The sequence below is a fragment of the Miniopterus natalensis genome, chromosome 8 (assembly GCF_054644295.1).
Source record: "Miniopterus natalensis isolate mMinNat1 chromosome 8, mMinNat1.hap1, whole genome shotgun sequence".
Taxonomy (NCBI): Eukaryota; Metazoa; Chordata; class Mammalia; order Chiroptera; family Miniopteridae; genus Miniopterus; species Miniopterus natalensis.
The window spans coordinates 199,095-226,741 of NC_142088.1; the positions used below are offsets into that span (position 1 = coordinate 199,095).

Genomic DNA, 27,647 nt, shown 5'->3' on the forward strand with positions numbered 1-27,647 from the left:
AGAACTGGATTTTCACGGACGCTGTGATGAGCAGCCTGGCCCACCCCCAGCAGTCTGCGGTGGTGACAGGCCTCATGCCACACACACAATACAGCAAAGCTCTCGGGAACCCCGGGACTTGCTGCCCGTCTAAACAGCCAGGACTGGGGCACCCTGCCCTGCCCACCTATCTGGTGGATAGAGTAGTAACTGTCCTTCCTGTCGATGAAGGCGTTGAGGACGTGGAAGTAGCTGTCTGGCTGCCTCTTCCGCTGTGTCCACCTCCAATCTAGTGGAGACAGGTGCAGAAGTGCAGTTTTACCAAGTGTGAGGAAGAAGCCTTTGCATCAGGAAACACTCAAGACACAGGTGGCACCCAAAATGCCCAAGTCCCCAGGATTCCAAAGATGCCAACCCATCAACACAAATCCATACAGAAAACAACAATGGTTTCAGGCATTAGAAAATTTCTGAAAGACAAACACTTGGCAGCATACTTTAAAGTTGCCTTTTTAAATCAATGAAACCCAGTGGGTCATTACTGAAAAAGCCCCTGAATCCCTACCTGTGTTTTTCACAACCTCACCCACGGTCCTTGCTTCCTGAGAGCTTCCCTGTCCCTGGGGTGACTCACCTCGGCCTAAGTGCTGGCACAGCAGGGCCTGGGCGAAGATCATCTGTCCACAGCGGAGCATGCAGCCCCAGCCCGTGTCCGAGGTGGGGCCGGTCCCCCCTGTGGTGGCGCAGAGAGAGCAGACTCGTGGTCAGGTCACTCTACACTGCAGGCGTCAGTCAGCTCAGCAACACCCAGGACCTAGAACCTGGTCATGCCAACAACCCACTGCTGGGGAGTGAACTGTCCTAACAACCCTCTCCACTGGGCAAAATACCCAAGCAAGTCACAGAGAAGGACGAGTGTCTGGAAAACACAAGGAGACGCTGCACCGGTGAGTCACCAGGCACGCAGACAGCGGAGCAGGAAGGTGGTCAACACTGGGAGGGGCAGGCCTCGGGGTCAGCACTGAAGGTGCACGTGCCCTGGGCCTGTCCTCATCCTGTCCACTCACTAGTGCGCAGACTCTGACACTGAACATGTGATACCACGTACGGTGAGACAGGCCTGGACATACAAGAAATGCCCTGAAGTCCCAGCCGTCAGCAAGGCCCAGGGTAGCTGACACTAAATGAGCAGACTCAGGAGCCAGGCCACATGGGCTGCAGTCTCACCTCCAAACCTCAGGGGCCCTGCCCAAGCATGCAGGGACAAAGCCCAACTCCTGGGGCAGGGGTGAGACCAAAGAAGGTGCTCAGCATGGTACCTGTCACCCCCCACCCCACCTTCCATACCAACAAGCCATGTCCAAGAGGCAAAGGAAGGAAACACCACACTGGCCTTCAGAACCAGGGCAGCCCACCTCCTCCTCAATGACTGTGTCACACAGCACAAGGCTCCTCTCTAGCCTGTCCTCCTTCCCTGCGTTCAGGCGTCAGACCTGCAGGACAGCACTGTCCGTCCTGGCGCCACACAGCACACCTCAACTGGTGGGAGGGCAACTGCACCCCCTGTACCCACGGCCAAGTGACAGCCTCAGAGCAGGTATGGAACCAGAAAAGAGTACACCTGACAAACCACATCATTAAATATTAACCTGGGGGACACCGGTATCATTTCCCTACATTTCAGTGCTCTCTATATCAAGCACTGTGGCCGTTTTACGCCCACCTCACTTCTGAAGCACAGAAGAAACCACATCTTGGAGAGGCACCGAATCGAGACTAGGCACTGAGGAGGTGTAGCCTCCTGGCCCCAAATCTCTGATCTCAGGTCTTCTGACTGGCAAAGGCCAGGCCAAGCTGGTCCTCAACTTCTGTCCGTCCCCAGGGCACAACGACGAGGAATCACTTTTAACGAAATGTACTTTAGTGTCACGGGAAAGCAGGTCCCAGCCACCCTGCCCTCCAGCTCTCCCACAGTAAGTGTGGAACATATTAGGAAAGACGACGGTGCAGAGCAGGGCCTCCAGCCACCCTGGACCTGCAGCCCTGACCCAGAAAAAGACTCAAATATATAATCCCACTGAGCCTCTCAGCACTTGCTGCTCCACAGCCCAGTTTCCTCCGTTTTCACTGCTGTTGGGGACTCCGTACCCTGACTTTAGGTCCTAGTAACAAATGGTGACTTACAGTTGGAAGCCACTGCCAGGAGTCCTGGTTTGGAATCTAGCTCCGCCACAACTCGGGGCGAGACTCGCCAGCTCACTGCCCTGGGGTTGCCATGAGGACTAACAAGAAGTGACACGCACTGGGCATAGCCAAGTTAACCTACTTATCAACCTGTCTTCCTCCTTCTGAAGAGTGCACATTGCATTGCACTGCACGTTGCACCCCACACTGAGACAAGCATACTCACCGATGGCTGGGAAGTTCTTCCTATATGTAAACCAGAGTCTGGAGGCCACATCAGATAAGATCTCGTCCTTTTCTAGAGAATGTTTAAGGGAAGAACACGCACACACAAGGCCGTAATCAGTACCAGGTCATAGGTCAGAGTTAGCAGACAACGATTATTACCACAAAATGGACTTGGAGACTGAGCATTAAGAGCACAGGGGGCTCCAACACTGCTGATACCTGTGAAGACGCTATATTTTCTACCCAGTATCCAAACAGGCTCCGAGGTCTCCGGGAAATCTTCAAACTCGGCAAATCGGAGAGTGTCATAGGTCAGAGTAGCTATTAAAACCAAAGATACACACTGATCAAATTTTTATAATTTCATAAAATAGTATCAGAATATCACATTTCCATATTTAAAAACCTGTGTGGAATTCTGTGTCTGAGGGCCGCCCAACAATTGATGCCAGCAAATGCATGTGACTGGGTAGGGGCTCTGTGATGTGTAGGGACATGTGGCGATGAGGTGGTGGGACCTGCCACCCCACTTACTGAGCCTTTCAGATTTGAAGCCAGAGTCAGTACCCACAGAAACAAGGATGAGAGAACAACTGGGGGCCAAGCCCAGGGTAGAGAAAGTAAAAACAAAACAAAAACAAAGCCACCCAATTTAAACACTTTAGACTTAAAAATGACAGCCCAGCCGGTGTGGCTCAGTGGTTGAGCATCGACCTGTGATCCAGGAGATCGGGGTTGGATTCCAGGTTAGGGCACATGCCTGGGGTTGTAGGCTCGATCCCGAGTTGGGGGCGTGCAGGAGGCAGCCGATCAATGACTCTCATCATAGATGTTTCTCTCTCTCTCCCTCCCTCTCTCTGAAATCAATAAACACAGATCAATAAAGGACAAAAGCAAATAAAACCACATCCATCATCTTTGCGTACAAGGGAGGCCAGACTGACAAACGTTACAGGAAGCTTTCACAGCCGTCACTAGACGTCACATGGGAACACGTGCCCTGAAGCCATGCTGTAGGCGGGTGCATCAGGGGCAAGAAACCAGAGCCCTCCCAGATGACTGGGGTCCAGCCCACCACAGATTTCTTGGTGAGGGGCACTTAGCTATAGAGGGGCAGAGTGCCAACGCCTGGGTGGGACACTAGGCTCTAGAAGTGCAGAGAAAAGTCCCCTAAAGCCCCAGGTGCCAAGAGGCCTGGAGAGCAAGGCCTGGAGCCTGCTTTCACTTCAACGATGATACCAGAGGGGCACAGCCACCAGCTTCCACCTGCAAAGCCCCACTTCCTAATGAGGTCGCTATGTGCAGAGCACGGGGTCTACCCTACTGAACTAACAAGACCGTAATCTCTTCTTATTTTGTGTTGCTTCCATGAGAAACAAAACAGGCCCAGGGTCCCTCCTGTCTACAGAACCCTGGCTGAGGGAACCCTGCCTCCACACCAGGTCCCCACGCCTACAAGGCGAGGTGCATGTGTGCTCTGAGTGCCCCATCTCTGCAGCTGCTCTTCAGAGAACCTTGAACACACGACTCTCACCTGCTGCCTCTCAAGCTCACACAGGGCCCAGTCACATCCATCACCTGCAACTTCACAGAAGTCTTTGGGAAATCAATGCTATTATATGAGTTTCTCTCATATCTTTATTTTTTGAAAACAGCTCCACCATTTGGTAAAAATGATGTACGCTATTTATTTTAAAAAAAACAAACTACAAAAATCTTGTAAGAAATCATCTGCAGCCCGGCTGGGTGGCTCAGTGGGTTGGAGTGTCACCAGAAGGTGACAGGTTCAATTCCCAGTCAGGGCACATGCCCAGGTTGCGGGTTAGATCCCGGGTCAGGGCATGTGGGGAGGTCATTGATCAATGTTCTTCTCACACATCAATGTTTCTCCCCTGCCTCTAAAATCAATTTTTTAAAAATGTTAAAAGAAAAAGACTACAAAATCACCTGCAGGTGCACGCCCAGCAGTGACTTCCTTCCAGCAGCTGTCTGCATACCCATGAACAAGGCCATGGCACCACCTGTCGCTTCCTCATCTTACTCTCGAGGAGGAGGTCAACGCCCAGAGTCACAGCTCCACCAGTGTCTCGTGTCTCACCGTTCTGTGGCATGAACGACCACACCATAACAGACTCAGGGCCCTGTGGGGTACGCCAGTTTCCTGCTAGTACCCTGCTCATCTTTCTGTGTTGTACACAACCCCAAGGAGAGGCAGAGGCAGAGTGCTAGCTCTGGCGCTCACAGGCTACAGGTTCCTGAGGCGTGTACGTGACCTCTCAAAGTGAAAATCCCCTCACCCATAGAATGGGGAAAATAAAAGGACGCCCTCACTGCGTGGCCATGAAGTGTCCAGGGACCCTCCCCAGGAGGTTGTGAACAGAAAGCTCCGAGGTCAGCGGTGTCAACAGGGACAAGCACTGCACACTCAAAGGCAAGCACCTCACTACACCAGAAGCTAAACCAATGCACAGCTGAGTGCCCATCACAGGGCCTGACCAGGAAGGCAGCAAACTGGGCCATCAGATCCACAGCCACAGGCCAGTGTGCACGACACAGAGTTTTCAGGCTTTCATAAGCCCAGGCCCAGCTCTGTCTTTCAGGGTCCCAGGAGTCCTGTTCTTCCAGAGCAGGCCCTGCTGCCGAGGGCCATGGAGGGATGGCAGGTGCCCGGGCCTCAATCCTCTGCTCTCACCTGTCTCCTGTGTCCATGCATCCACAGGTAAGTCAACCAGGCCGCTTAGTGACGAGAATGCACAATGTAACATCGAGTTTGTTTCCCCTTTTTTACATAAGATTATTTGTTCCTATATGTGATTGTAAAAACTGAGTTGGGATAAACAAAAAGTCCATCTTTTCAAGGAGCCAGAAACACCACACGTCTCTGCTGTTCCTAAGACACCTCCACATCCTCAGGAACAACCATCTGCTGTGACCCCTGGGCCTTCACCAGCACGTAACTCTAAGCCAGTTTACTATCAAGAAAGAAAGGTGCCAACGGCACCTGCCCGATGGCCATCAACCGCAATTCTCATCCTGCTGGAGCTGGAACATTCTACTAATGTAGGAGGCCTTTGGGGGCAGCAGCTGAGAACTAAAGATGCACACACGCATCTCCTAAAATGCTGGAGAGCTCTGAGCTTTGGCAAGTAGCTCCTCTGTGGACAGTGACACATGTGCAAAGACCACAACACCATCACTGAGTCTGCAGTGTCGCTCTAGACACTGAGACACTCCTCAGACACCTACCTTCCCAAATGACAAAAAGGAGGGGAAAGGCTCATTCTGAATGGGGGAAACAAGGCCTAGGGCAGCTCTGAAGTTGAGGGGTTTCATCACTGGAGTGGCAAAATGCAAAGCAGGCATATTTCTTAGGTTTATGAGCAAACTTTATAGGCAACGAAGCTAACTTCAGAGGGAAGGCAGTGAGAGGTCATCTATTAAGTTAAAATACATCACCAAGTTTCCTAGCATAACTAAGAAAATTATGGGTTGTGTAGCCTCAGATTCTTTACTGCATGAGCCAAATGCCAGCGAGAAGACAAGACACTTGCAGGAAAAAACTACAAGGAAGCAACCCCAGCTCTTGCCAGCTAAGTGGGAGTCACGCAGTGACAGCACCCATATCTACGGGGTCCCTAAGAAGGCTCCCATCCCCGTCCCCCTGCACGTCACTGCTCTTCCTGTCTATGCGCCTAGGCCTCTGCCCCCCAGCTGAACACATGTCATGTCTGCCTCTGGAACTGACATTCACGTGTCCCAATGCACGTAGCTTCCTCAGGAAGGGGACCATCATGGGCTCTGTGCCCTAGCGGACAAAACCTGCTGAACAGTCCCCCGGTGTGGAGCCAGATGCATTGGCACTCTGCTCAGTCTCGTCACCCCCACAAGTCTGTGACCTTCCTGTGCCTTGGTTTCCTCACTGGTGAAATGGGAACAGCTGCGGTTTCCTCAAGGCTTGTGTGAGGAAAGCAAGCTAACAGATGTGAAAAGCTGTGGCCTGCGCTGGGTGACAGCAAGCACGTCTCCACATGGGCCCCCTGGGACTCCCTGAAACAGGTGAGACAGGATGACATTCCATGACCAAACTGAGCTGCAACACCTCACACAACGTACACAGGAGACCCACCACACTGAATTCCTTCACGACCACTGCATCCAGGTAACAACACACTGTCCTCACACGGACAGGCCAGGAGCAGAGGCCAGCAGCCCTGTCACTGCACAGGCTCATTCCAATCTGCAAGCTTTCACTTGGAAAATGAGCATGAGGAGCACCAGGATCTGCAACAATTTTGACCAAAAACGCAAGTGAAGCACTTCGCATCCCTGAGCAGCCACCAGAAGTCTTGACTGGCGTCCATGGTGGCTCTGACTATCCCACCTGCACTGGAGGACAGGACCAAAATGTCCTGCCTGACGCCTGAAATGCCACAGGCCGGGCACCTTCACAGGTCCCTCTGCACTATAGAGGCACCTAGACCCCCAAGCTCCTAGACCTTCTGGATCCGACTCTCTAACAGAGGAAGAAGAAATTTTCTAAGTAACACTTACTTCTAATGCTCAACTTTCTAATTTCTGTGAAGATTGGTTTTGAAGACAAAGACCACTTGCCAGCTGTGTGAAACTTAACTTCTCTGAGCCTCAGTCTCCTCAGCTATCAAATGAGGCAAAACTCAGCCCAGTGGGGACAGCACAGATGAGTGTAAGGCTCCAGCGACGTGCATGGCAGCCAGCAGCAGTTTTGAGCACCTCCACTCTCCACTATTTGTATTACTTCAGGCCTCCTGAAAACTCTGCTCTGACACAGGCCTGTGGCCTCCAGCTGCCTCCCAGAGCTAGCCCCTCATCTCAATCCACAGCCGCATTAAGATGTCCCCCTCTTCCCACGCAATGTCCTATTGTTTATGAAGCAGTCCCATACCTCCCGAGTTAAAAGGACTCCAACCTCGAAAAGCATGCCAGTCTCCAGAGCCCCTGGTCTTGACCTGACTTTGGAATAAGACGGCGCCAGGAGAAGCCAGAAGGAGAGGCGCCGTCCGTCTCACCAAGGGACTCTCTGAGAAGCACTTTCCCCACGTGGTCACCCGGGCCCCAGACACCCGGTTTCCCACATTCACGCCCCCCCAGGATACCCCTAACCACCCTGGAAGAGGGCGTGGGGAGCCCTTTAACAGCACGGTCACTGCTTAGAAAAAAGCTTCTGTTCAATGTTATTAATCTGACAAAATTGGGGAATTGTGCTCAAGGAATGTAACTAACTTCTCTACACTTAGCACCAATCACACTGTCATTCAAATTCAACCAGGGAGAACCACAAAACATGTCGCAGTTAGATTTGAGAGCATGTTTCAAGGATATTTCCCCCAAACACTCCTGTATTCTGGAAGATTGTCCTTTATAAATAAAATCACGTGAAGGGGTCTACCTTCCCTTTAGAAAACATTTAAGATAATGTGTTTGCAAGTAGTTATTTTTTAAAATCTAAAATACTTCATATGAAGATGCTAGTGGTTCAGTTCTGAATGAAAAGACGGATGAGGGGGAAGGGAGGGGGGACGGGATACATGGTACGGGACACAGGACAAGACAGAACTGGGAACATTAGCAACACCAGGAACCTGGAAAGCACTGCTTCAGTGAACAGAGGGGACAGAATGTCCATGTTACTCTCACTGCCCTGCTGTGGGGAGCCCTTCTCATTCACCGACACCTTACACCAACAGACTGGATCCGTGCTCCACACAAGCTCCACAACCAAAGTTCTTATAGCACAGGAATGTGCAGGTTATTAATTCAAAGTCTGCTTCTTCAATCACCAACCACGTACGTGCCAGACACAATGTGAAGACTAGAGATGCAAGCATGAGACCCTGCTCTGTCTTCAAGGAAGGACAGTGAGGCCATCTGAACGCTGGGCCTGCCAGGTCCTTGAACCAGGAGTGTGTTCTGATGGACAGTGCTGGAGGTTCAGTGGAGAAGACAGACAGCCTGCAGTCTGCCTGGTACCTTTGGAACTCTAAGCACTGGCAGCCCTGGGTGACCCCGCCCCTGCCCCCTGGTTCCTCCTCTTTTTTCTCCCACACTCAAGACGCTCAGTGACCTCACCCAAAGTGGCCTTCTGCACACTTGTACCTCTAGACCAGGTCTACTCCCTCAGCTCCAGGCCCATGGACCCAACGCTCCCCAGATATCACAACATGAATGTCTAACAGGCACCCCACAGTCAACACATACAAAACCGACTTGAAGAGCTCCCCACCAGGCAGGATATCCCCAAGTGTTCCCCATCTACTTTTTTTTAATTTTTATTTTTATTTAAAATATTATAAATGTCCCTTTATCTCCCCAATGACCCATTCCACACACACCCCACCCCATCTACTTTTTGAGCTCAGGCCATACACTGCTTCACCATCTCAACTCCTTTCTCTCCATCCCCACCCCTCACCACTTCCCATCTGCACACAGCCCTACCATCTCAACCTTCCACACACCCAGAATTCAGCCTCCTCTCTGACCCTGACCCAGCCTCCCAGACTTTTCCCTGGCTTCCTGCTGCTGCCCTGCCCTCTGCAGCATGTTCTCAGCAGAGCAGCCAGAGTGAGTCTGCTACACATACCTCCAGTATGGTTACTCTCAAGCCTTCCAGAAGGTCACTGTCTCCTTCAGGATGAGCATACCATGACCCAGCAAGGCCCCATCCTCGAGCCCAAGTTGCCTCTCGGCCTCCAGCTTCTGCTCCTCAGCCCACTCGCTGCACCCTGGCCACACTGGCCTACTTGCTGCTCCTTCATGCCACCTGCCCTTCCTTCTGCACTGCTTCTAGGTCTTGGTAAAACTTACCTCTGCAGTGAGACCTTCCCTGGCCATCCTGGCGCACACTCCAACCCCCCTGCCCTGCTTGACCCACATCACGCTTCCACATGACCCATGCCACTGGTGTCACGTCTGGAATGTGAGGAGCGCATGGTTATCATGTATTCTGTTCACTTCTCCAGCCCCAGCGTCTGTAACAATGCCCAGCACAAACCTCCCGCACAATAACAAATGTAGTTTACTGAATGGATGACTGAAAACCACCAGAAATCTCGTAACACTTGGTCAAGGAAGGCAGACTCTAGGACAGCCAGGATCAGGGGAGGGTGGGCCATTAATCATCCCTAAAAGGATGTAAGCATCAGGTCAGAAGAAAACTCTCCACCACACCCTACAAACATCACGTATGTTTTTATCAGCATCAACATAGGCCTTCGAACGCAAACACCTTTTCTACTTTGAAGCAGCCTTGAGTGTCCCATTAGGAATATCATCATGTGGCTACTCCTAACTTTATAATTTTTTTTTAATACTCACCAGAAAATATGTTTACTGGTTTCAGAGAGACAAGGGGGGGGGGGGAGATACATCGATGGGAGAGGGAAACCTTGATCAGCTGCCTCCTGCACCCCCCTGACGGGAGAGCGAGCCCAGCCGCCAGCCGCCAGCCGCCAGCCACCCAGCCACCCAGCCGCCCAGCCAGGGTGGCTACTCCTAACTTCAACATGACGGTTTTCACGCTTCAGGTAATGTGGCCAACGTGAAACTGTCTTCCACCTTAACCAAGTCCCTCACATGAACAACTTTAGGCATCACAAGTAATTCTATTACTTCCCCACCCCATGTCCCAGGAAACAGTACCACAGTGTATGGTACTTTTTTGTTTCTAAAGGAACTTCACACAAAAAAACCCGCGTGGGTAACAGGCTCCTTTGGGAGTCGGGGCTCCGGTTCCCCCCAGCCACCCACCCCGTGAGTGAGGAAACGCCCAAGTCACTGGAATGCTGGCCGCACGTCGACTTCAGTTTCCAAACGGAGAGCGCAGTAGGCGCGTTGCAGCTGCCGGAAGGGTGGCCGCGGCAGGGGCGACGCTGCGGCGAGCGGGCCCGGGGCAGCTCCCTCCCCGGGGCCGGCGGGACCCACGGAGGCCGCCGCCCGCGGAGCCAACACGCCCGCCGGCAGAACCGAGGGGAGAACCCGCCGCGCCCGCGGAGCCCCGCCCCCGCCCCGCCCGGCCTCGGGACCCCGGGAGTTCAGGCCGACGAGCCGGCTGCGACTCCCACGCTCGGCCACAGAAACACCCCCCAGGGGTGGCGCCGACCGTCAAACCCCGAACAAGGGGCGCCGGGAGTGCTGAGCACGTGTCCTGACTCCAACCCACCCACAGAACTCCACAGAAGGGAAAGCGCTTCCCCCGTCGCTCCGAGCGGGGCGGCGGCAACAGCTCCCACGGCCGCCGCTTCGGGACCCGCGCCGCCCGAGCCCCGGCGCCGCGCTGCCCCTTCCCGTCCCCGCTGGCCTGGGGCCTGCCAGGCCGGTCACCCGGGTGCCGCGGGCGAACCGGAGAAGCGCGAGACCCGCAAACACAGGACTGTCAGACCCGAGCCGGCCTCCCCGCAGACGCCGCCCCGCCCGCTCCGCCCGGGGCCACACCCCGCCCACTGCCGCCCCGCGCCCAGGCCGCGCCGGGAGCGGCCGAGGGGCCGGGCGAGCGGCGTCCGCGGGTCCCCATCGCCCCGGCAGGCCCTCACCTGCGTCCATCTTCCCTCTCCGGCCGCCGACTGAGCGCCGCGTCGCTCCGACGGGTCCGCAGCGCGACGCGACGGGCCGCCGCCAGGGCCAATCCGGGGCACGGGCGGGGCCGGAAGTGCGCGCGGGAGGGCGCCGGCCGCCATCTTGACGTACGGCGGAGGCCCGCACGGGGGGCCCGACTCTTGCGCTCCGCACCCCGGCGGCCTTAGGCGCGCGCTCCGAGGAGCCCACCCGCGCGCCCGCCGGCACGGTGGGAGTGGGGGCAGGGGGCAGTGAGGCCTCGGGGCGAGCGCGTCAGCCCGCCGTCCGTCCGCACCCGCAGGCGCGGCCATCTTGCCGTACGGACGGGTGGGAGCGCCATGTCTCCGTACGGACCACCGGCCCGGGCGCCTCTGCCCACCCCCGACGCCGCGAGCCGAGGGCAGAGTGCCGCCGGGTGCTTGAGATCCCGGGCGCGCCGAGGGCGGACGGGCGGCGGCGGTCAGGCGGGCGCAGCCATCTTGCCGTACGGCGCCGCGGGGGCCGACTCCCACGTCCCGCAGCCGTGTCACCGCGCGCCTCCCCTCGGGGCGGTCCCGGTCCGGGCTCGGCGCGACTAGGCGAGGGCCGGAGCCTGGCGGCGGCCCGAGGCCCGAGATGGTGATCTGCTGCGCGGCCGCGAACTGCTCCAACCGGCAGGGCAAAGGGGAGAAGCGCGCCGTCTCCTTCCACAGGTAACCGGGCCCGGCCCGCCGCCCGCTCGGCCCGGCCACGCCCCCGCCCGGCCCGGCTCGGCGCCGGGGAAACTGAGGCCGCGCGGCCCGGCCCGAGGGGGCACTTTCCGCGCCGGGCCTCGGGCCGGTCCTGCGAGTGAGTCAGCGCCGGGCGCTGTGTGACCTTGGCCGGGGCCAACGTCTCTGGGCCGGGCGCCTCGGCCACCGCGGCCAGCGGCGCCCATCCCGCAGCCACCGGCGCCCGCCGGGGACCACCTCGCGGCCAGCGGCGCCCATCCCTCGCGCACCCTAAGGCCACTTGGAGGCCGCCCCACGGCCGGCGGGAGGCCGTCCCACGTCCACCGGCGCCCACTCGCGGCCTCTCCTCCCTCGCCCCCACCCCGCGGCCGCCGCGCTCCATTGATTCGAGTTGGCGCCGCAGGTTTCCAGAAGCCGCGTATTCTGGAAACCTCTCCCTTAGGTCAGTTGTCCCCTGCGTGGGCTTTGACCTGTCTCCCGGTTTGATCGCGGGGGAGGCTGCCTCGAGCCCTGCCTTCGGGAATGTGGCGGAGCAAATGCGTCGCGTCCTCATGGATTAACACGCGCTCCGGGCGCTCTTGCTGGAAGGGCCCTCAGTCCCGGGGACAGACAGGTAGCCGAGCCCGGCAGTGAGGTGAGTCCCGTCCGGGCCCGACAGCCTCCTGCCGCGGAGTGGGTGGCACTTCCCCGCCGGCTTCCTCCTCGAGGCTGCAGGGGCTCCGGCCCTGGGCCTGCCTTGGGCCCACGCAGGGCGAGGGTCTCACCTTCCCGCGCGCGGCGGGTCAGGCGGCCGCGCAGCAGTGAGCCGAGTGGGGATACTTGTACGTTAGTATTTAATTCTTAAAGCCAGAGTGACACTTGTTACTTGTAGTCTTCCTGAAAGTTTGCCTGTGCGCACTAAATCTTAAGTTGTTACAATCTATCAAGAGTAATATTAGGCTGTTTTAGAGCAGCCACTGTTGCTTTCCTCAGTTTCCTTCTGAGCCTCTGGTCCCAAAAGCTTTGTTACCGTTTTGAAAACGAGGCAAAGCCTTGCAGAGGAGGCTGCTCCTGGCAGTCACCTGGTCTGAGGCGGTGAGGGGCAGAGGACTTGGGAAGTTTAGGTCCGGTCCAGAGCCTCCTGAGTCTGCGGGTCCTGGTCCACAGCGGCAGGTGCGTGACATGACCTCAGGGAGCAAATGGCCCACGTGCACAGCTTGGTCAGAGTTTCTAAGTGCAGATCTTGTCTGAATGGGAAGAAATGATTGTGTGTCTCATTCAGCATCTTCCATGGGTGGGAATGTAGCGGGAACTCAGAACTACACGTTTGAGTCTGACATCCTATGAGAGCTAGTCTCCCATCCTCAGCTGCTAGAGTCACAGGGCCAGGCATAGGGCTGGGCTGCTGGGATGCTCTGCTGGCCTCTGGCTCCCATCTCTGCTCGCCCACACCTCCTCTGGCTTCTAAATAGGGCAGCCAGCCCGGCCGGGCGTGGCTCAGACCTAGGATTCAGGCATTCGGGGTTCAATTCCCAGTCGGGGCACATGCCCAGGTTGTAGGCTCTATCTCTAGGTGGGGGCGTGCAAGAGGCAGCCAATCAATGACTCTCTCATCATTGATGTTTCTATCTCTGTCTCTCCTCCTTTCCTCTCTCTGAAATCAATAAAGATATATTAAAAAAAAAAAAAAGGGGGCAACCAGCTCTAGCTGGTTTGGCTCAGTGATTAGAGCATCAGCCTGTGGACTGAAGGGTCCTGGGTTCGATTCCGGCCTTAGGGCATATACCTTGGTTGCAGGATGGATCTCCAGCCCTGGTCATGGTACATGCTGGAGGCAATCAGTTGGTATGCCTCTCTCCCCCACCGCCCCTTCTACTCTCGCCAAAAAGAAATGGAAAAAATATCCTCGGGTGAGGATTATAAAATAAACAGGGCGACCAGCCATCCCACTTTTAGCACCCAGAGTCCTGCATCCCAGGCACACTGGCAGGGTTGCTCAGCTGTGACCTTCTAGGAACTATTTCCCGGGCTTCCTGGAGATTTTCCTGTTGTCTGGACTCTGTCCTGTGCTTCTGCTGGCATTCTGGGAGGCATTATCTACCTTCATTCCTATGTACCCTGAGACTGTAAGCTCCTTTAGGGTAAAAACAGGTCTTCCATCTTCCCATTCCAGTAGTAATCTATAAATAGAATGTGTTCCTTAAATGTTTACCAAATTTTTAAATGGGTTAAGTCAATACAGATTTGGGTGTTTGCAAAAATACTTGTTTTGCTTTTGTATTTTATAGTTAGGTGGAGACATATAATTATTTCTTTCTAATTCCTTTATTATTTGTCCTTCAGGTTCCCCCTAAAGGACTCAAAGCGTTTGATCCAGTGGTTAAAAGCTGTTCAGAGGGACAACTGGACCCCTACTAAGTATTCTTTCCTCTGTAGTGAACATTTCACCAAAGACAGTTTCTCCAAAAGGCTGGAGGATCAGCACCGCCTGCTCAAGCCCACGGCTGTGCCCTCCATCTTCCACCTGACTGAAAAGAAGAGGGGGTCTGGGGGCCATGGCCGCAGCAGGAGAAAGGACACCAGAAAGGCCTCAGGGGGCCTGAGGGGACGTGCAAGTGAAGCCGACGGGAAAGGGGCTGCAGGTTCACCATCGTCCTCGAGTGAGAACCTGATGGCCAAGCCAGAGTCCCGCAAGTTGAAGCGAGCTGCCCTGCAGAGTGAAGCTGCCAATCAGGAGCAGGCACAACAGGCTATGCAGGGACCTCCAGGCAACTCTCTGGCCACAACAGCATCAGGCAGCCTGGCAGAAGCAAACAGGCCTACATGCGACACTGGGGACGAGAGCAGCACCACCCCTGACGAGGACCTGGTGGATAAGAGTGGCATTTCCATGGATGACTTTACCCCCCCAGGATCTGGGGCCTGCAAATTCATTGGCTCACTTCATTCTTACAGTTTCTCCTCCAGGCACACCCGAGAAAGGCCATCTGTCCCTCGGGAGCCTGTGGACCGGAAGAGGCCGAAGAGAGACACAGAGCCTGGCTGCAGTGGGACCAGCCTGGGGCCTGACAAGGGCCTGGCCCAGAGCCCCCCGAGTTCATCTCTGACCGCAACACCGCAGAAGCCCTCCCAAAGCCCCTCTGCACCCCCAACAGATGTCACCCCGAAGCCGGCCGCGGAGGCTGTGCAGAGCGAGCACAGCGATGCCAGCCCCATGTCCATCAATGAGGTCATTCTGTCGGCGTCGGGGGCCTGCAAGCTCATCGACTCGCTGCACTCCTACTGCTTCTCTGCAAGGCAGAACCGGAGCCGGGCCTGCTGCCTGCGGGAGCAGGTGGAGAGGAAGAACGGGGAGCTCAGGAGCCTGCGCCAGCGCGTCAGCCGCTCCGACAGCCAGGTGCGCAAGCTGCAGGAGAAGCTGGACGAGCTGCAGAGAGGAGGCATGCCATACCCGAGCAGCCTGCCTGCCCCCAGCTGCGGTCAGTACCCACCTCGGGCTCCCATGGCCTGTCCCTTAGCGGGTCTTGCTCCGCTGAGGCTCTGGTAGTAGCTGGACCCTGTGGACGGGCCCAGGTAGAGAGCTTACGCTTGGCAGCAGGGAAGCCTCTAGTTGTGAGGTCAGCTACTCTGAATGGGGCCCCAACACTTGATTTTCCCCCTTGCACAGGGTAAGGTCAGCGTCTGTGGCATACCTCACACAAACATAAATTGCAAATGGGTTAGGATCTAAGTGTAAAATCAAATAGATGTAGAACATTATTAGGTTCTTTCCATTTATGTTTTCATCAATATCTTTTTTTTAATATATTTTTATTGATTTCAGAGGGGGGGGTGAGAGAAACATCAATGATGAGAGTCATTGATCAGCTGCCTCCTGCACACCCCCTGCTGGGGATCAAGCCCGCAACCGTTGGCATGTGCCCTGACTGGGAATCAAACTCCGATCTCCTGGATCGTAGGTTGATGCTCAACCGCTGAGCCATACTGGCCAGGCTGAATATCCTTGAGGTTAAAGCATTTTGAACACTAACAGTAACTAAGATTTTAAACATCTCTTCAAGTAGAATTCATTGTCTTCTGTAAAAATTAAAACAGTACAGAACTATATAGGCTGAAAAGTGGTAAAAATTCCCTTCTCACCCACCTCCCGACTTTTATCCCTGCTGCTGTAAATTTGGTTTGTTATCTTTTAGATTACTTTTTATGCTCTGCCCTCCATTTTTTTGGATCTGTACAAATAGACTGGGTATATTTTTGTGTTTATTGGCTGCTTCTGCTTTCCCCCTATTTTACTGTTTAGTACTTACAAAAATTGGTTTTTAGATATTCTTTACATATTGAGGATAGGATCTTTTTGCTTGTTATAGATACATGAAAACATTTTCCTGCCACGTTCACTTAATCAGATCAGAGTTTGTCTTTGGAGGTGTTATTAACACTTCAGGAGGCTCTTGTGTGACAGGCTGTTCAGGACTTCCTGGACCTCCAGGAAAACCACCATGAGCACAACCAAAAACAAAAGCAAAAACCAAAACCTATCCTGTGTGTTTCCAGATGCACCTGGGGAAGGAGCACTTCCACCTGAGGACCAACGACGTCCTGGTCAGAGTGAAACTATTCTCCTGGCATTTTTAAGTTGTTTTTTGTAGTTTCTCTGTGTTACTTTTTGGTCACTTTTTCTGTTCATCTTGGTCAGATGTCCTAAAGTTTGTCACTATTACAGATCTTTCCAAACAGCCAGCTCTCCACTCCATTGATTAAGCCGGCCTTGTTTCTACCTCATTAATCCTCGCTGCTTTCTACTCTCTTTAGTTTCATTTTATCTCAGTTTCATTTTGTGGTGGTTCTGGCTCCTGGACGGAGGAGCTTAGCTTATTCTTGTACATGTATATTTCCTGATACCTGCAGTTGAGGCCCAACCCTTCTTCTGTCCCTTTGCCTGCTCAGTGTGTATTTGCTTCATGCTGCTCTCATTGCTACTCACTTCTAAACCGCCTCTGACTTCAGTCTTGATGCCCTCTTTAACACAATTTATTTAGAAGGATAATTACAGTTTTTCAAGTGCGTAGATTGGGGGAGTGGAGCTAATTTATTTGTAAATGCTTTAAATTTTATTGCTTTAAGTTCCAGTTATGTGGCACTTAGTTGCTTTTTGGAATCTTGAGATTTCACTGTGGCTTAATCAGTCTGTTTCTGTGCTTCATTGTGGTTTGAGAAGATGTACCCTCTCCACAAGTCAGTTACATTTCTCCCGGTGGATCTGCTTATTTGTATTAGTCAACAGATCTGTTTCCTTCTCTGCCCAGTTTTGCTTTTTATTTCGAGACCATGTTGTTAGAGGTATATGTCCCTGTTACAGAAAAACCCTTTTTGTCCCATTTAAAGTTTTATTTCTTTATCTCCTTATTTTTAACCCTCTTATATCCTCTCTCCCTCTCTCTTTTTTAGACAGAGAGGAAGGGAGATTGAGAGAGAGAGAGAGACATCAATCAGTTGCCTTCAGTATGCGTCCCAACCAGGGACAGAACAAGCAACCTGGGCATGTGCCCTGACCGGGAATCAAACCTGCCACCTTCTGATGTGCAGGATGAAGGCTCCAACCAACTGACCACACTGACCAGGGCTCCCTTTATTTTATAGTATATTTGAACTCAGTCTGAGAGCCTTTGTCTTTTTATAGAGTAATTTAATCCATTTATAGTTGTGATTATTGGTAAGTTGGAATTTGGCCCTGATGTTTTATTTTTCAATTTGGTAAGCTTTTCCTGTTCTTCTGGTGGATGTCTTTCAGCTTTTAAAACAACCACTGAAACCTTTCTTTTAGTAACTGCTTCAGTTGATCAGTCCCTGAGTTCTACTCTCCCAGCTCCTTACCTTCTGCTCCCAGGGCCAGACCCTCCTTTTTCCCCTCCAAGCAACCATAATTAGTTGTAAGTATATATTTTATTGGTTACTTTATTCATCATTATGTATTGTATCCAAAATTTTCCTCCTTTTTGGAGATATTTATTTTTTTGGAACGCATATGACAGTAAAGTTTTGAGAGGAATTGAGGATGAAGGAGTCCCTAGGTGCTGGTGCCGGGGAGCCAGCACCCAGCCTGTTAAAGTTTTGGTTGTGTCTGCAGTGTGCTCTTGTGTGCTCACAGTGTGTGTGTGTCTGCTGTGTTGGATGAGGTAAGAAAAGCCATGAAGTTGAATAACGTTACATGGAGAAGCTGTGTAGCTGGAGAAGGGGCCAGGGCTCAGCCCAGGAGCAGGCCGTGTTTATAGAGGCACAGCTGCAGAGGATACAGGAAAGGAGATGGGAAAGGGGGAGCATGGGGCCACGGCGGGGTGGGGGCGTCCAGACAGGTAGGAGTGCTCAGAGTCATGGGAGCCAGAGGGGAAAGGGTATTCAGACAGCAGGGGTGCTTGGCCGGGTTGAATACAGCTTTGAACAGAATGGAGAAAAGATGGCTGGACTCAGCCACATGGGGTCACTGGTGACCACAGTCTCCTTGAAGTGGTGGGAATGGAGCTGGATGGGGGTGGGGGAAGCAATAAGGCTTTTAAGAGGTTTAGCCATGAAGGGGAGTTGCAAAAGTAGATGGTAGCCAAAAGGGAGCATGGCTGCAATGGAGAGTTTTATCTGTAAGGTGGAGACAAACCAGCAGGTGTCTGTGCTGAGGGGGCACAGGTGTGAGCCAGGATGGAGAGGCTGGGGAGGAGCATGCTGGGCCCTGGTGCAGTGCTGAGCTGGGCTCCAGGGCCTGGGGAGGGGTGGAGAGCAAGGGGACAGGGGCTGCCTGAACCTATGCTGTATTCCCTGGGGTCTGAGGCTGGGCACTAGCTGGAGTGGAGGGGAGGGTGCAGGATTCCGGCAGCAGTGTGGAGAGTGGGAGGAAGAGGGGGTGCCTGGCTTGATTTCCATGGCCTGCCTGGAGCTCCAGTTGGATCTCTGGTTACCACCTGCTCTCTGTCTTCCTCAAAATGTCTACTCTCGGTGGTTTCCAGTGCTGTTAAGAATTTGTTCATCAATAGGGGAATCTTTTTTTTTTTAGCAATAGTTACAGTAGATTTTTTTTTTTTAAACATATCTTTATTGATTTCAGAGAGAGGAAAGGAGGGGCGGAGAGAGAGAGAGAAACATCAATGATGAGAGAGTCATTGATCGGCTGCCTAGCCCACAACCCAGGCATGTGCCCTGACCTGGAATTGAACCCCGATTTCCTGGATCCTAGGTGGATGCTCAACTGCTGAGCCACACGCAGCCAGGCAATAGGGGAATCTTTTGATCGTTGTGTACAGGTTTCATGACCAAGGGGCTATACATGTGTTTATTTAGTCCATTATCTTTAGTCAGGCCCTTGATTTTTGGACAGAGCAGCTAGGCCAGTGGGCTGTGGTTTCTAGGGTTCAGGGGATGGTCCCAGTTGCGCTCTGGAAATCTGGTGCTGATTGTCCTCACAGGACATGGTGATCTGTCCTTAAGTCAGCTCTAACTTCAGGTATCATGGCGTTTTAAAACCTGGGACAGTTGTGTCAGGGAACCAGTGAGGGGGAACGTATTTCCCTCCCTGTTATTTCTTTGTTGCTTCCCTGTCTGCACCAACGCCCACCTTGCTCACGGAGGGATGGGTGTTCCTGAGATAACAAGGGTATTCGCTCTCTATCAAGTATGAGTCAACCATGCCCTCAGATTAATAATTAAATACTTGCATTTAAAAAAAAAAACACCTGTTTATTTCTCTTGTTTTATACATATAATTCTTGAATTAATCTGGAGTTTTTAAAACTTTATTGTGGAAAGTCTCAAACTTAGAAAAGTATAACCCCCCCATGTACTGATCCCCAAGTTTCCAACATTTATCAATATTTGATATTATTTTACCTATATTTCTACTTACTCTCTACTTTCTTTGATTGTAATTAACAGATTGGTTTCATAGGAAAATTTTATATTTCCAGAAAAATTCAGCAAACAGTGCAGACCCCCCCCCCCGTCTGCTATTGCTCACATAGTGCCTCACACCTGTATTGGTGGGCTTCTCATTGATTATAAGTGGGGAACCAATATGGATGCATCTTTTTTAACTGAGTCCATAGTTACATTATCACTAGTTTGTAGTTGGATTTTGACAAATGCATAAACTTTCGTATCTACCATTCTAGTACTGGATCATAGAGAACAGTTGGATCACCCCCAAAATCCCAGTTCTCCACCCATTCATCCCTCCCAGCCCCAGCAACCACTGATCTTTTTACTGTTTTTATGGTTGTGCCTTTTCTCAAATGTCATATAATTGGAATATATGGATACTGTGGACTAGGATCTGTAGTGTTTCCAGGTTGGCTTCTTTCACTTAGCAATATGTCTCTGTGGTGTGATAGCTCATTTCATTTTTTTAAAAATATTGAATCAAAATACATGTAACAAAGAGTTTGTTGTCTTAGTCATTTTCAAGTGTCCCCATCAGTGGTTTTTACATTCACATTGTTGTGTAGCCAATCACCCCCATCCATGCCTGTAGCTCTTGTAAATCTGAAACTCTATCTATTAAACTATAACTCACCCTTCTCCCCTCCCCCAGCCCCTAGCAGCCACTACCTACTTTCTTTTTTTTTTTTTTAATGTCTTTATTGATTTCAGGGAGAGGGAGAGAGAAACATCAATGAAAGAGTCATCAATTGGCTGCCTCCTGCACGCCCCCTACTGGGGATCAAGCCCACAACCCAGGCATGTGCCCTGACCGGGAACTGAACCACCATCTCCTGGATCCCAGGTCAATGCTCAACCGCTGAGCCACGCCGGCCGGGCGCCATTGTCTACTTTCTGTCTGTGATTTTGACAACTCTAAGTACTTCCTATACGTGGAATCATACAGTATTTATCTTTTAATGACGGGCTTATTTTACTCAGCATAATGTTCTCAAAGTTTATTCATGTTGTCACGTATGGCAGGATTTTCTTCCTTTTTAAGACTAATGCTCCCTTGTTTGGATGGACCACGTCTTGTCCGTGGACACTGGGGTTGCCTTCATGCTTTAGCTATTGTGATGCTGCCGTGACCATGAGTGTGTAAATATCTTTTGAGACCCTGCTTTATTCTTTTGGGTGGATACCCAGAAGTGGAATTGCTGGGTCATATGGGAATTCTGCATTTAATTTTTTTTTTAGAAACTGTCATACTATTTTTCAGTGGCTGCACCATTTCCCATTCCCATCACTAGTGCACAGGGTTCCAGTTCTTCTGCACCCTCATCAGCACTTGTTTTCTTGTTATTTTGATAAACCATCCTAATGAGTGTGGGGTGTATCTCATTATGGTTTTGATTTGCATTTCCCTAATGTTTGGTGATGTTGAGCAGCTTTTCATGTGCTTATTGGCTATTCATGGATCTTCTTTGGGGAATGTCTGTTTCAGGTCCTTTGCCCATTTTTTAATCAGTCCATTGTTTTTTTGTTCTTTAGTTTTAGGAGTTCTCCAAGTATTCTGGGTATCGATCTCACAGAAATATGATTTTGCAAATATTTTCTCCCATTCTTCCCTTTTTATTCTGTGGATAGTGCCTTTTTTAAAAATATATATATATGTTTTTATTGATTTATTTAGAGAGGAAGGGAGGTGGAAAGATGGAAACATGGGTGAGAGAAAAACATCAATAGGCTGCCTCCTGCATTCCCCCCACTGGGGATCGAGCCCAAAACCTGGGCATGTGCCCGGACCAGGAATTGAATCAGTGACCTCTTGGTGCACAGGACAGTGCTCAATCCATGGAGCTACACGGGCTGGGCTGGATAGTCCCTTTTGATGTAAATAAATGTTTTCATGAAGTCTAATTTGTCTACTTTTTTATTTGTTACCTGTGCCTTTGGTGTCATAGCCAAGAAATCATTGCCAAATCCAATGTTAGGAAGCTTTTGTCTGAGTTTTATTTTTTTATGTTTTATATTTAGGTCTTTGATCCATTTCGAGTTCATTTTTGTATATGGTGTTAGGTAAGGGTCCCTACCTAAGGGTCATTATTTTACCTGTGAATCTCCTTTTTTCCCAGCACCATTTGTTGAAAAGACTGTCCTTTATCCATTGAAAGGTGTTGGAACCCTTGTCAAAAATCATCTGACCAGCCTTGGCCAGGTAGCTCAGTTGGTTAGAGCATCGTTTACAGGTTCAATCCCTGGTCAGGGCACATACAAGAATCAACCGCTGAAAGCTTAAATAAGTGGAACAACAAATTGATGTTTCTCCCCACCTAAAATTAATAAATAAAAATTTTAAAAGTCATTTGACGGTATATGCAAGGCTTTATTTCTGGGCTCTCTATGTCTTTAATTTCTTTCTGAAATGTTTTATAGTTTTCATTGTACAAGTCTTTCACTTCCTTGGCTAATTCCTAAGTAATTATGCTTTTTGGTGTTATTATAAATGGAATTGTTTTTGTAATCTTTTCAGGTTAGTGTACAGAAATGCAATTGGTTTTTGTGTGTTGACTTTGTGTCCTATTTTTCCTGAGTTTATTCATTAGATATAACAAAAATTTTTTGTAGTCTCTAGGATTTTCTACATATGAGACCATATCATCTGTAAACAGAGATAATTTTACTTTTTTCTAAGGTCAGTGTCTTTTATTTCTTTGTTCTGTCTGATGGCTCTGGCTAGAACTCCCAGTACCATATTGAATAGGGGTGGTGAGAGTGGGCATCCTTGTCTTGTTCCTGATCTTAGAGGAAAAGCTTTCAGTGTTTCACCGTTAGGTATGATGTGTACTGTGGGTTTTCCATACATGGCTTTTATTATGATGAGGCTGTTTCCTTCTATTCCTGTTTTGTTGAGTGTATCATGAAGGTGTTGAATTTTGTCAAGTGCTTTTTCTACATCAATTGAGACTGTAGTTTTCCCCTTCATTTTGTTGCTGTGGCATATTACAGCGATCCATATCCGTATGTTGAATGGATTCCTTGCATTCCAGGTGTATAATCCCTTTAATACGCTGCTGAATCCTGTTTGCTAGTGTTTTAAGTATTTTCACATCAATGTTCATAGGGAATATTGGTCTATGACTTTCTTTTCTTTTAGCCTCTTTGCTGGCCTCACAGAACGAGTTAGGAAGTGTTTCCTCTATTTTGGGGGGAGGTCAGAGGGGGATTGGTATTAGTTCTTCTTTTAAATGCTTGTTACTGTCACCAGTGAAGTTGTCAGGTCCAGGGCTTTTCTTTGGTGGGAGATTTTTTTATTACTATTCAGTCTTTTTACTAGTTATAGGTCTATTTCTATTTTCTGTTTCTTTGTGATTTAGTCTTGGTAGGTTTTGTGTTTCTAGGAATTTGTCCATTTCATTCAGGTTATCCAGTCTTTGACATAGAGTTGCTCACAGAACTCTTGTAATCCTTTTTATTTCTATAGAATCAGCAATGTCCTCCTCTCGTTTCTGTTTTTGGTAATTTAAGTATTCTCTCTCTCGTAGTCCATTAGGCAGAGGTTTTTCAATTTTGTTCATCTTTTTGAAGCTGTGTGGCCTATTTTTTAATTATGTCGTTTATTATCATTGAGTTTTAATTCTTTGTGTTTTTGGATACAAGTTCTTTTTTATTTTAATTCATCAGGTAATAATATCACAGTCTGTTTTACAAATTAAGTGGATGAAGTAGAAAGAACGGTCAGGAGCATACGTTTGCCTTGTGCGTCTCGCTGCCATCAGTGCACAGACCTCGAGGGTCAGGGCCTCTTCTTGGAGAGTTGACACCTCTGTTGTTAGGTAATTCCCCTCTTTACCCCAGTAAGTTTCTTGTCCTGATGTCAGCTTCGTCTGAGACTACTCAGGCTACTCCAGCTTTCTTTCTATTGGAGTTCACATGATACATCTTTTTCTGTATTTACTTTAATCTATGTCTTTATAGTTAAAATGAATTTCTTATAGACAACAGAATGATGGGTCTTTTTAATCTACCCTGACAGCCTCCGTCCTTTAATTGGTATCCTGAGACCATTCATTTTAAAGTGATGATTGCTGCAGTGGGATTAACGTCTGTTGTATTTGTAACTACTTTCTATTTCTTTTGTTTGCTTCCTTTCCTTTCTTCCTTCTCTGGTTTTAATTGAGCATTTTATTTTATTTTAATTTCTCCCCTTTCTTAGCATATTGATTATACTTCTTTTTAAAACTTTTTGTGGTTTTCCTAGAGTTTGCACTAAACATCTACAATTAAGTCCACTTTCAAAGAGCACTGTACTGCTTTGTGGGTAGTGACCGTCCCTTGTGACAGTATTCCCAACCCTCCCTCTTGTCCCTTATGAAATTGCTCATTCATTTCCCCACACACATGCTGTAATCGCACCATTACTATTATTAATTTGAACAAACATTTATTTATTAGGGCAATAAGAAAAAGAAAAGCCTGGCCTGTGTGGCTCAGCAGTTGAGTGTCAACCCAGGAACCAAGAGGTCGCAGGTTCGATTCACGGTCGGGCACATGCCTGGGTTGTAGGCTTGATCCCCAGTAAGGGGCATGCAGGAGGCAGCCGATCAGTGACTCTCATCAATGCTTCTCTCTCTCCCTTCCTCTCTCTCTCAAAAAAAAGGAACAGAGGATTTTATTTTACTTGTTTCCCTTCTCCGATGCTCTTCACGTGGATCCTCATTTCTGACTTGTGGGACACTCCTTCTCCAAAGAGCTTCTGTGCCGTGCATGGCCTGTCTCCTGGCAGTGCGTTCCCTCCGTTTTTGTCTGAAGGAGTCTTTATTTCTTCTACTTTTGAAAGATAGTTTCACTGGACATAGAATTCTGCTCTTGCTTGTCTGTCTCCTAAGGAGAAGTCCACTGTGATTCTTACATGTTTGCTCGAATGGTAAGCAAACCTCTCCTCTGGCTTCTTTCTCTGTCTTTGGTTTTCTGCAGTTTGAGTAGGAATGCCTAGAGGTAGGTTTTTTGGTGTTTATCGTGTTCAGAGTCCTCTGTGCTTCCTAGATCTGTGGTTTGGTGTCTGTCATGAGTTTTGAAAAATTCTCAGCTGTTATTCTTCACCCGTTTCTTCTCCTTTCTCTCTTTCCCTTCTTTCTGTAGTCCATTATGTGTGCGGCACTTCGGTAATTGTCCACAATTTCCAGGGGGTTTTCATCCTTTTTGCTCTTTGCATTTCAGTTGGGGAGGTTTCTATGGGCAGATCTTCAAATCACTGATTCGTTCCCCAGCCTTGTCCATCATTTCTGTCACTGTGTTTCAATTTGTAGCATTTCCTCTCCCCTCTTGCATTACTTATCTGTTCTTGCATATTGTCCATTTTCTGCAGGAGAGCCCTTAGCATATTAATTATAGTTATTTTAAGTTCCAAATCTGATCATTCCAGAGTCTCTGCCATGTCTGGGTCAGGTTCTGAAGCTTGTTCTGTCTCTTCAAACCCTTTTTCTTGCCTTTTAGTGTGCCTTGAAATTTTTTTGGAAAGGTGGACTTGATTTATCAGATAACAGAAACTAAGGTAAGTGGGCCTTTAGCTTGAGGTAACATGTTAACCTGGCCAGTGGTTGGCTGTGTCTCATCTCCTGCAGCTGTAGCTTAGGTGCCGGGGGCTCCCAACCCTCTAATGTCCTTATTTTTGTCCCCCTGTTGTCTTTGGGCTCTGGATTCATGCACTCTACACCGTGGGGCTTTCCCACTATAATTTCTGTTGTGCTGGAGCCCTGAGGAGTGGTGTGGGGGAAGGGAGCATTCTATAATCTTACGATTAAGTTTTAGCCTCTTAGTGGCCTGTGTTCCTGGGCTGTGACCTTTGCAAATGTTTCTTTTCTTTCCCCCTTGGGCTGAGACAAGAAGACTAGAGGTGCTGGAGGGTGAGGTTGCCCCTCACCCAGGGGAGAAGCAGCTCTGGTAAAGTCATCTTCACTGCGGAGCAGCCCTTTCTTTCAGAGAATGCTCTGGGCTCGTTTCAAAATGTCCTCTTCCCACCCTGGCCAGTGTGGATCAGTTGGTTGAGCATTGAACCATGCACCAAAGGTCACTGGTTCGATTTCCTGGAAGTAAAACCCGTGAAGGCATGGGCTGCCCAGGACTTCAAGCCCCCAGGAGAGTCTCACTCAATGCTTGTCCACACAGCCTCCAGCATTCTGTCCACTTTACCATCAAGAGTTCTTACCAGTTTGTATGTCCAGTGGTTTCTGCTCTGCATGAGCATATCTTGGCCGATTCTGTGTTAGCATGTCTCTCTAGATTTCGGGGAGACATCTGTGATCCCACCTCTCTGATGGATCCAAGAAGAGTCATTGATTTTCAGTTTGTTCAGGTTTTTCTTGTAAAGACAGGAATTATGACTTGTAAGCTCTGACTTGTAAGTTGTGATGTCAGCAATGCATGTCAGCATCGAAACTGTCAGTCCCCTCCCTGTTTCTTTTAATTTGGTTATTGCTGCCAATTTTAATAATTAAGCATCTTATCAAAGTCACTTAATTCTGATACTTTTTCAGTAGAGACTTTTGGATTAACTCGGTAACCAACCATAATGTCAGCACGTAACCCCGTTTAGCCTGGTCCCCTTGTGTGGTTCTGTTTTCTGTTTGCCCCTTTCCCCCGTGTGCTCGTGATCCTTCCCACTTGGCAGGTGGTGCAGCCAGGGCCTTGCTGTCACTTTAAAAAACAGCCTCCCCTGGGTGCATGCCATCGGGACCCAAACAGACCTCCAGTGCAGGTAGTGTCCTCTCCGCTGGGGCAGTCTTGGCTCTCCCTGCACTGCTGTGCTGTATAGTTAGCGTCATTTCCAGTGTGCAATGGCGGGAAACAGTGTTGTCACTAACAGCTCTGTGAGGGTGGGAGGTGCCAGGAAGGAGACTGTCCTTAGGTTTCCTGTCATTGAGTCCAGGGCCCGTCTGCTGACACGTTTGCCAAGACACACAGCAGTCTCTGAGCGTCCACTTAAAAAGCCAGGGGGAGTGGGCAGCTGGCGCTCTGGGAGACAGATAGAAAGGGACGCGTTTCCAGAGTGACTGTTCGGAAGGAGGCAGCTCTGCTGTGTGCCTGGTTGCATGACCTTTTCCCTGTTCCTGGTTTCCTCTGTCCTCAGTGGAAGTAGCCGAGGGTGGAGGACCCCTCCTTACCCCGCACAAGACATGGGACCTCTCTGGGCCAAACTGGCCTTCATAAAATTCAGCTGGACCTCTCCTCCCAGCAGTAAGGCTGGTCACCTCCAGGTCTGTCTTTGCCTCCCACTTTTTTCTGAGGCGTTCTTTTATAAGGAACTACAGTTCCCAGAATGCATTCTTCAGGCTTGGCATTCACTTCCTGCTGCGCTCTTAACAGCCAGGTGCAAACATTTCCCGTCAATGGGCAGAAAACAACCTTGACGAGCCTTGCCTGTGTCCGGAGTTTAGAAAATTTAGGGATGGGTAAGCCTTCTTTCACTGCCTTGAGCCAAAAAATGAAAATTTAAATTTTTTGGAAAAATTTTAATTCTTTTTTTTTTTTTGCATTTTGGTTAAGATTTTAATAAAAGAAAAATGAAACAGGAAAATGCATAGAAAAGCCTGTCGAATTTACTTGAAGAGGTTGAAAGTGGCAATAGACTAGATCCCTTATCATTATACTTTTTATTTGTTTGACTTTTAAATTTTTTTTTTTGTAATGAAGTATAATTTATGTAGGTAAAATACACAGATCTTAAAGATATAGTTTAATGAAATTTGACTGGGTAAGCTAACATTTGGATTTTAGAATTATATTGTTGGTCATTCTCCTCGCTCAAAGCTTTAGTGAAAACAAGGAGACACACAGCCAGGGAGCTGCCGGCAGTCGCGGGCAGTCAGGTTGGAACAGTGGAGGAACCTGTGGGCGCTGCTGGCGAGGGGCATGGAGCCCACCTGCCAGCCCTGGTGTCTGTCCACATTTAAATTCCTTACAGACAACAGCAAATAACAGCAAGCCAGGAGGGCCAAATGGGCAGTGCTTCTCAGAGAAGACGTACCGGTGCCGAAGTGGACACCTGCCTGGGTGTGCGGCCCGTGTGCTGGTCAT

General features: G+C 50.0%; 2 protein-coding genes across 3 annotated transcripts in view; one reads left to right on the plus strand and one right to left on the minus strand.

Annotated features, from left to right (window-relative positions):
- ATG4B (autophagy related 4B cysteine peptidase) overlaps nt 1-11,034 on the minus strand; it is a 25,024-nt gene extending 13,990 nt beyond the window's left edge. The window contains exons 1-5 of the mRNA XM_087819455.1: nt 10,959-11,034; nt 2,611-2,712; nt 2,390-2,461; nt 614-712; nt 167-268 (exon numbers count right to left, since the gene is read on the minus strand). Of these exons, the coding sequence (XP_087675581.1) occupies nt 167-268; nt 614-712; nt 2,390-2,461; nt 2,611-2,712; nt 10,959-10,968 (385 nt within the window). The 5' untranslated portion in view covers nt 10,969-11,034. The remainder of the gene's footprint in view (nt 1-166; nt 269-613; nt 713-2,389; nt 2,462-2,610; nt 2,713-10,958) is intronic.
- Nucleotides 11,035-11,515: 481 nt separating this feature from the next.
- Nucleotides 11,516-27,647, plus strand: part of THAP4 (THAP domain containing 4) — a 28,869-nt gene continuing 12,737 nt past the window's right edge. The window contains exons 1-3 of one of the 2 annotated variants that reach the window (XM_087819454.1): nt 11,516-11,672; nt 13,670-13,795; nt 14,013-15,148. In XM_087819454.1, the coding sequence (XP_087675580.1) occupies nt 11,596-11,672; nt 13,670-13,795; nt 14,013-15,148 (1,339 nt within the window). In that variant the 5' untranslated portion in view covers nt 11,516-11,595. The remainder of the gene's footprint in view (nt 11,673-13,669; nt 13,796-14,012; nt 15,149-27,647) is intronic. The other variant, XM_087819453.1, reaches the window with a different exon arrangement.